Below are 8,425 nucleotides of genomic sequence, written 5' to 3' on the forward strand. Positions count from 1 at the left end.
ACCCTCTGCTCTAAATTCCAAGTTGCAGCAAGGACATGAAGTCAGGCCTCTGAAGCAGAACAGTGTGTCCTGCTGGTGGCACTGGATCCTTCCCAGTTTCCAGATCTCCCACAAACTCAGTGCACAGGGTCCAGAGACCCACTATGGGATCAGCTCCATTTGTCTGAATTCACTGGAACATGCTCCTGAAGGGCAGACTGGCAACCCCGATCTCGGACACTGCAAGCAAAGGCAGTGCTGTGGGCTCCCCGCTCCAGTCATTTGCTGAGAGACCTCCTCTCTTCATTCTTTTTACACGTGCCTTTTGGGCACCTCAAAACCAGCATGTTCTGAGACCACCTGGGCTCCAGCTCATGTGAATCAGAGGAGCCAGGCTAGAACGACCCACAAGTAGTAGGTGTCAGGCCTTGCCCAAAGGACACTCCTTCCTTCCCTGCTAAAAACAGCAGCCCTTATGGCCTACGTGTGCATAGACCACAGGGCAGAACAGCCCTGCTACCTGTGAGCCCCCGTGTTTGTATCAGTAGACACACCGCGAGAGCACACTTGGGCACACTGCAGGAGGCGAGGCCACGTGTCCACACTGCTGTCTGCTTTTGCAGGAGAAGCAGAAGTTGCTGGATGAGATTGAAGAGCTGACACTGCGGCTCAGTGAAGAGCAAGAGAACAAGAGGAAGATGGGGGACAGGCTGAGCCATGAGAGGCACCAGTTCCAGAGAGACAAGGAGGCAACGCAGGAGGTGAGCAGAGCCACCTGCTCCTCCCATGTTCCTGCCCAGTTAGATGAAGCCTGGTACCTAGGGAAGGCTTGAGGAGCCTTTCATTCTTTTGGCTACCGGGCAAGACCAGTGGCCTTCTGAAATGTGAGCTGATAGTCTCGCAGCAGTGGGTGGCTAACAGGCAGGTGCCTGTCCTCCGGTTGCCTCGTAGCTTATTGAGGACCTCCGGAAGCAGCTAGAGCATCTGCAGCTCCTCAGGCTGGAGACAGAGCAAAAACGGGGCCGCAGCAGTAGCCAGGGTCTGCAGGAGTACAACAGCCGTGCCCGAGAGAGTGAGCTGGAGCAGGAGGTCCGAAGGCTCAAACAGGTACGGCTCAGCCCCTCGTGCTCACTCCAGCAGAAGCTTCCAGAAGGCTGGAATGGGAAGGGACCTCAGCTGGCCGTCTCCCTTGGCCAGTCCTTCCCTAGGCCAGCCCCTAGCAGGGGCCCTGGCCCAACGTGACGACGTGTGTCCTGCAGGACAACCGCAACCTGAAGGAGCAGAATGATGAGCTGAATGGACAGGTCATCACCCTCAGCATCCAGGGCGCCAAGAGCCTCTTCTCCACAGCCTTCTCTGAGTCCCTGGCTGCAGAGATCAGCTCAGTCTCCCGCGATGAGGTAACACACCCTACCACCTGCATCCCCGAGGTCTCTGCTCTGTGTTCTAACCCTTTGCTCTCCCCAATCTTGGCTCCCTGCTTTCACACAGCTCATGGAAGCAATCCAAAAGCAAGAAGAGATCAACTTCCGCCTACAGGACTACATAGACAGGATCATCGTGGCCATCATGGAGACCAACCCGTCCATCCTGGAGGTCAAGTAGAACAGCAGAGCCCTGGGCTGGTCCAGGACTCCATGAGTACACTGGAGTGGCCCTGCCTCACCACTCCCAGCTAAGGCCGCCAGACCCCACAGCGGCTGAGCCGGGGGCCGACAGGCCCTCACAAGGCCGGGCTGGGCGCGTGAAGACGGGCTGCGGAAGGTGGAGGGTAGTAAGAAGCCAGGAAGGGAAGCCCAGGTAGCAGACGAGGAGCGAGGCTGGGCCTGCTGCTGGCTCCACCCTTCGGGGAGCCAGGGCCTCTCACCCCGTCACCCAGCCCACAATCACCTGTGTCTTCTCAGCAGTGGTGGGCTCGGGGACAGTCTCAGGCTGGGGTGAGCCACCCCGTGTCTCCTCTGGCAGACCCTCTTCCCGCCATGCGGCCCTATGGGAAGAGTCCGCAGCTTTCTACTCAGGCCTCCTGACAGGTGCCACCCACGCCTGCCTGTGAGCCCTGGGCCCTCACGGGGGATGACGGTGGGGTAGGACAGCAGGCAAGGCTGGCACGCGTGAGTCGGGCTGGGAGTGGCTCAGGCGGGCCACATCTGGACCAGGGCCCCAGAGCCTTGCAGTCCCTCCGATGGCGTGAACCTCGCTGCTCTCCCCTCAGGTTCTGCCCCTCCCGTGGGGCCCTAGGCCAGGGGCCTTTGCTCTGAGCAGAGGACTTGAGAGCTCCCTTCCCGGACGGGTGGACACACCGACCCCTCTGCCTCTAGTTGCAGGTGCTGCTTCTTTGCAGAGACGTGACTTTCTCTGGCCGCCTAGAGCCTAGCACCCCGATAGTGCACAGTGCCCATCACTGCCCTGGTGCAGGCACGCTTCTCAGGCCTCTGGAACCAGGTTTCCCTTTTGGTGTCTGACTAAGTCATAAGGGTGTATTTTGTAGGAGGGCAGGCTGGGAGACTGCACACAGACGAGGGACAGAGGAGCCCTTACCACCCTACCCTGCACTGCCCCAGAGTGGCATCACCCACAAGCTGCTCGACCTGCCTGGGCCAGGGCCCTGGCTGGCAGCCCCAGTGCCCCGGGGTGGCTGGAATCCCGCCACAAAGACTGTCTGTCCACTGTGTGCGAGTGTGTGCACGCCAGCATGAGTGTGCACACAGGCGTGCGTGTGCGTGTGCTCACACATGCTGCCTGCATCCCTCCACTGCCCCACCCACCCTCTACACTGCAGTTTAAGATGTTGCCGCGTATTGTACATTTTGGGGAAAGCCTTGGGTGTAAATCAGTGTAAACTTGGAGGAGAGATTTTTCTATCATGTAGAGTAGGTATTTTTTATAGATTGAAGGTTGATCAATTTTTTTAATACTTTCCAGAGAGAAAACTATCTGTGTATACACATGAAAAAAAAATATATATGTATATGTATAATATATAAATACCGGAGCCCTGCCTCTCTGTGCCCACATCCTGGCCTTGTGGCCTGTGCTTGCGGACTGTCCTCAGTGCTGATCATAAACAGGTCTCCAGGAGACACTGGAGACACCAGCCCCCAACCTGCCCATCGCACCTGCTTCAGCTCCCTGGGGACGGCAGGGAGGGAGGCCAGCGGGTCCGCTCTGATGTCCCAACCCTGTGACATGGGCTGTGGCCTGTCCCTGCTGAGTGTACCGCAGTGCTGACCATAAATGGGCTTTGAAAAGGCACTGGGTGACACCAACCTCCAACCTGCTCGGCACACCTGCCTCAGCTCCCCAAGAGGGGGCGCTGGGGGCAGGAGGGCAGGAGGCTGGCAGAGGACTGATGATGTGTCGGCCACCATACATTAAAGCTGTTACTGCATACGGAGGCCGGGTCCTTCCTCCACAGGGGCTGTGCGTGGGATGGGGTGGCCGTGAGCCAGAGTTGGCTTCCCTGAGGGCCAGTTGTGGCACTCAGCTACTCCTTGGGCAGGATCTGGGCCCCTGTGACCTCCCGCATCCCAAGGAGTGCTGGGAGGGCATTGAGGAGCAGCTCAGCAGAGGCGTATATTACTATCACAAGTCTCAGGCCTGGGGCCCTTGTGCAGGGATAGTGTCTGGGAAAAGCTGCCCTGTGGTCAGGGATGAGGAGTGCAATGCATCCTTTAGGAGATGCCAGCACAGAGAGTACCACAGTGGTGACTGTAGAGGGCATCTCCAGGGCCCCTCACACAAATGACTACCTTGATTGTAACGCGGACATGCGGGGACACAGATCCAGGGAGGCTGGGGACTCAGCTCTGCTGACCCCTTGACCAAGAGCTGATGACAAGAGGGACCCAGGCTGGCCTACACCAAGGCCTCAGGAAGGAACAAGCCCAGGAGCCCTGGTCTCTTGGGTAGAACCGAGGAAAGTATCTGGGAGTGTAGGTAAGACAGGGCTGGGTTTTCTGCCTGCAGGACCTTGATTTGCCCCTCCACCTAGTTCACACCATCCATCAGCATCTGCCTGGCACCTAGGCCAGGAAAGCATCTCCACTGTGGCCTGGCAACTTCTCAGGCACATTTTGTGTATCCCTGTCCTGGAGCTTAACTGGGGTCCTGGGTGCTGTCCCTGAGCTTTTTCTGCTCAAGGCTAGTGCTCTACCATGTGAGCCACAGCTCTACTTCTGGCTTTTTTGGCAATTAATTGGAGATGAAAGTTTCAGACTTTCCTGCCCAGGCTGGCTTCAAAATGTGATCCTCAGATCTCAGCCTCCTGAGATCGGTGGCATGAGCATGCCTATAAAAGGCAGCTTTAGTTTCTGCATTTGATGTGACACTGGCTCACAGTCCACCCTCCCGCCAGCAGGGACTTGGGAGGGTACTGTTGGCCCTCTGGGATATAGCGAGAGGAAGGACATGTGATGAAAAACCGTTGGCAGAAAAGTTCCAGGAAGGGCTGCAGCACAGGTGGCGTCCAGCGAGCTGGAAGAGAGTGCCTGGAGAATGTTCCGGAGGCCTGCACCATCCAGCGAGAGCCCCTCAGCCTCTGATGGGGTAGTGGTCTGGCCACAGCATGCAACTGCTGTGTGGCCAGCAAGCAGGCCTGTCCTACGCTGTGGGTGACTCCCGACATTGTACAGAACTGCTGGCACTGTCTTGCCAGTCAATTCTGCCTGAGTTAGAAGTGGCGCTGTGGCTCTAGTGGTAGAGTGCTAGCCTTGAGCTGAAGAGCTCAAGAGTTCAAGCCCCACGACCAACACCAACAATAAAAAATCAATTGTCTGAGTAGAGTTCTACCTAAGAGCAGTAACCGGGTTCTCAGCAAACTGAGCAGGAAGCCCACGCCATGCCCCTGGCTGGACATAGGGGAGCTTCCTAGATGGTGCCCAGCCTTTTTTTTTCCTGCTAGCAGTTCAGAAGCCTGAAGGAGACCCAAAGAGGGGCACAAATGGTGGCCAGTAGCCTCACCCTTCTACCTTTTTTTTTTTAAATCAAGTTATTACTCTTTCTGACCCAGGCACATGTATTTCCTAGAGCAGGTAACCAAAATCTGGGCTTTGGACCAGATCTGCCGGTCCGTCCGGCCTGCTGGGCATTCCACCTCCCCCAGGTAGCCATCCCAAGAGAACCTTAGCTCCGTGATGGGTTCTTGGTGGTGGTTAAGTATCACACATACGGAGGAGTTTTCACTTGCACAAGTTAGATTGCGTCCACTGGCTCCTAATTAACATTACCTCTTCCATCATTCCCTTCCATCTGTTTTCTTTACTTGTATCCCTAAAGCACAGAAGAGTGTTGGGCTCCCTGGGCTCAGTAAAGACTTGGCCACTGAACCGCTGCTCTGTCCCTACGGGCCCTCCGTGTCCCCAGCTCCCGTAGGCCATCTGGTGACGTGCACCTGTCCCCTCCTGCAGGGCTGTGTTCTCAGGCCAGTACTGCACTCACACAGAGCAGGGCCTAATGGCCTGGGAAGCCCAGTCTGTTCTGTGGTCAGCCTGATGTGCTGTCTCACAACACTGAGATGATCACAGTGACCAAGAGCCTGGTCTTGCCTGTTTCTTCCAGTTCTCTCCTGAGTCAACCACCTCAACAGCTGTGAGACTGCCAGGCCTCTCTGGGTGGGCCTCTCCCCGCCCGTGACAGGCCTTGCTGTCTGGCTTCCTCCTTCCCACATAGGGCTTGGCTCAGCAAACCGGCTGTGGAGCTGGCCGCTCTGCAGTGGCTGAGCAGAAACCTCAGCTACCAAATCAACAGGCTCAAATCCAGCTGCTTCTCGGGCGGGAAGGCCATAGGTTCTTGTGCTCCTCTGCTGGCTGGTCTACTGGCCCCAAACCACACCAGCCACCAGCCTTGATCTCACAAGTACCCCCAGGAGACTTCCAGGCAAGTCTGGGAGATCACTAAGTGCCCTCAGGGTCCTCTCCTGTGGCCACACCTGGCCAGTGGCTGCACCCTTTACACAGGAGAGGAAGCCTGCAGAATTCAGCAGTGCTCAAGTCTGCAATCCTCAGCTGCCAACCCCCAGACCTGCCCTGCCCTGCCCCGGCCAGCCCCAAGGCCTTCCCTGCCCCACCCTGCCCCTGCCTGGCCTGGCCTGCCCTGCTACTCCTGCCACTTCCTGGCCTGCCTGCACCTGCCCCTGCCCCTGCCCCACCCTGCCTCTGCTCGGCCTGCCCCTGCCCGGCCTGCCCCTGCCCCTGCCCCTGCCCCTGCCTCTGCCCCTGCCCGGCCTGCCCCTGCCCCTGCCCCTGCCCCTGCCCGGCCTGCCCCTGCCCGGCCTGCCCCTGCCCCTGCCCCTGCCTGGCCTGCCCCTGCCCCTGCCCCTGCCCGGCCTGCCCCTGCCCCTGCCCCTGCCTGGCCTGCCCCTGCCCCTGCCCGGCCTGCCCCTGCCCCTGCCCCTGCCTGGCCTGCCCCTGCCCCTGCCCCTGCCCCTGCCCCTGCCCGGCCTGCCCCTGCCCGGCCTGCCCCTGCCCGGCCTGCCCCTGCCCCTGCCCCTGCCTGGCCTGCCCCTGCCCCTGCCCCTGCCCGGCCTGCCCCTGCCCCTGCCCCTGCCTGGCCTGCCCCTGCCCCTGCCCCTGCCCCTGCCCGGCCTGCCCCTGCCCCTGCCCCTGCCTGGCCTGCCCCTGCCCCTGCCCCTGCCCCTGCCCCTGCCCGGCCTGCCCCTGCCCCTGCCCCTGCCCCTGCCCCTGCCCCGCCTGCCCCTGCCCGGCCTGCCCCTACCCCTGCTCGGCCTGCCCCTGCCCCTGCCCCTGCCCGGCCTGCCCCTACCCCTGCCCCTGCCCCTGCCCGGCCTGCCCCTGCCCCTGCTCGGCCTGCCCCTGCCCCTGCCCCTGCCCCTGCCCGGCCTGCTCCTGCCCCTGCCCCTGCACCTGCCCCTGCTCGGCCTGCCCCTGCCCCTGCCCCTGCCCCTGCCCCTGCCCGGCCTGCCCCTGCCCCTGCTCGGCCTGCCCCTGCCCCTGCCCCTGCCCGGCCTGCCCCTGCCCCTGCCCCTGCCCCTGCCCCTGCCCCTGCCCCTGCCCGGCCTGCCCCTGCCCCTGCCCGGCCTGCCCCTGCCCCTGCCCGGCCTGCCCCTGCCCCTGCCCCTGCCCGGCCTGCTCCTGCCCCTGCCCGGCCTGCCCCTGCCCCTGCCCCTGCCCCTGCCCGGCCTGCCCCTGCCCCTGCCCCTGCCCCTGCCCCTGCCCGGCCTGCCCCTGCCCGGCCTGCCCCTGCCCCTGCCCCTGCCCCTGCCCGGCCTGCCCCTGCCCCTGCCCCTGCCCCTGCCCCTGCCCGGCCTGCCCCTGCCCCTGCCCCTGCCCCTGCCCCTGCCCGGCCTGCCCCTGCCCCTGCCCGGCCTGCCCCTGCCCCTGCCCGGCCTGCCCCTGCCCCTGCCCCTGCCCGGCCTGCCCCTGCCCCTGCCCGGCCTGCCCCTGCCCCTGCCCGGCCTGCCCCTGCCCCTGCCCCTGCCCGGCCTGCCCCTGCCCCTGCCCCTGCCCCTGCCCCTGCCCGGCCTGCCCCTGCCCCTGCCCCTGCCCCTGCCCCTGCCCGGCCTGCCCCTGCCCCTGCCCCTGCCCCTGCCCGGCCTGCCCCTGCCCCTGCCCCTGCCCCTGCCCGGCCTGCCCCTGCCCCTGCCCGGCCTGCCCCTGCCCCTGCCCGGCCTGCCCCTGCCCCTGCCCCTGCCCCTGCCCGGCCTGCCCTCCGCGTCCAGGCTTCTTTCTGGTGCTGTTCGGCTTCGTGGCCCCGTGGTGTCCCCTTGGCTGCAGAAAACAGGACACGAATGATCTCAAGGAAGCAAGGGCCTTGAAGAGCGCCTGGGCCCGGGGCCCGGGAGGGTGGCCCCTGCCACGGCAGCTGGGGGGCCGGAGGACCCGAGTGCCCAGGGGACAGCCGCGACCGCGGCGGACGCCGGACCCGAGGCAGACGGGCCCCCAAGAAGCCAGACCCGGCGCGGCCGAGGCGCCGGGGACGGCCGGGAGTCTCCACGAGCCTCCAGCCTGCCAATCGGGCGAGGCAAGCCGACCCCAGCCTGCGAGCTCCGGGCCGGAGCCGATCCACGGTACCGTGAGCGCCAACGGCGCCTGCGCGAACTCGAGCCCTTCCTCCCGGCCGGACCAACATGGCTGGAGGACCCGCCCCCGGGCCCTTCGCAGGGCCTTCTGGGAATTGTAGTCCGGACCGTCCTCTTCCCGCCAGCCCGGCCGAGGCCGGTGCCTGGGCGTCTCCAATAGCGCGAGAGGCGGGATTTCGGAGGTGGGTCGAGGTGGGTAAGCGGGTCCAAAACCAGCACCGCCAGAGACTACAGCTCCCGGCGTGCTTCGCGCGGCCCGGCGCTGCGCTGTGGGATCCGTAGTCGGAGCAGGACACCCAGCGCCGCGTGCGCCCCCGACGCGCCTTCGCCGCGGGCCCCGGCCGGGCGCCACGCTACGGAGGCGGCGTAAGGCCGCTTGGGTCGGCGCGGCAGGACCGGCGGGCAGCACGG

General features: G+C 63.7%; 1 protein-coding gene across 5 annotated transcripts in view; it reads left to right on the forward strand.

The window, feature by feature from the left end:
* LOC138825342 (rab11 family-interacting protein 3) overlaps positions 1-3,367 on the forward strand; it is a 61,374-nt gene extending 58,007 nt beyond the window's left edge. For all 5 annotated transcript variants that reach the window (XM_070019761.1, XM_070019762.1, XM_070019759.1 and 2 more), the window contains 4 exons: positions 603-740; positions 931-1,086; positions 1,239-1,379; positions 1,471-3,367. In XM_070019761.1, the coding sequence (XP_069875862.1) occupies positions 603-740; positions 931-1,086; positions 1,239-1,379; positions 1,471-1,584 (549 nt within the window). In that variant the 3' untranslated portion in view covers positions 1,585-3,367. The remainder of the gene's footprint in view (positions 1-602; positions 741-930; positions 1,087-1,238; positions 1,380-1,470) is intronic.
* The last annotated feature ends 5,058 nt before the right edge of the window (positions 3,368-8,425 follow it).

This window comes from Dipodomys merriami, unplaced genomic scaffold (assembly GCF_024711535.1).
Source record: "Dipodomys merriami isolate MVZ:Mamm:240054 unplaced genomic scaffold, mDipMer1.0.p SCAF_137, whole genome shotgun sequence".
NCBI lineage: Eukaryota > Metazoa > Chordata > Mammalia > Rodentia > Heteromyidae > Dipodomys > Dipodomys merriami.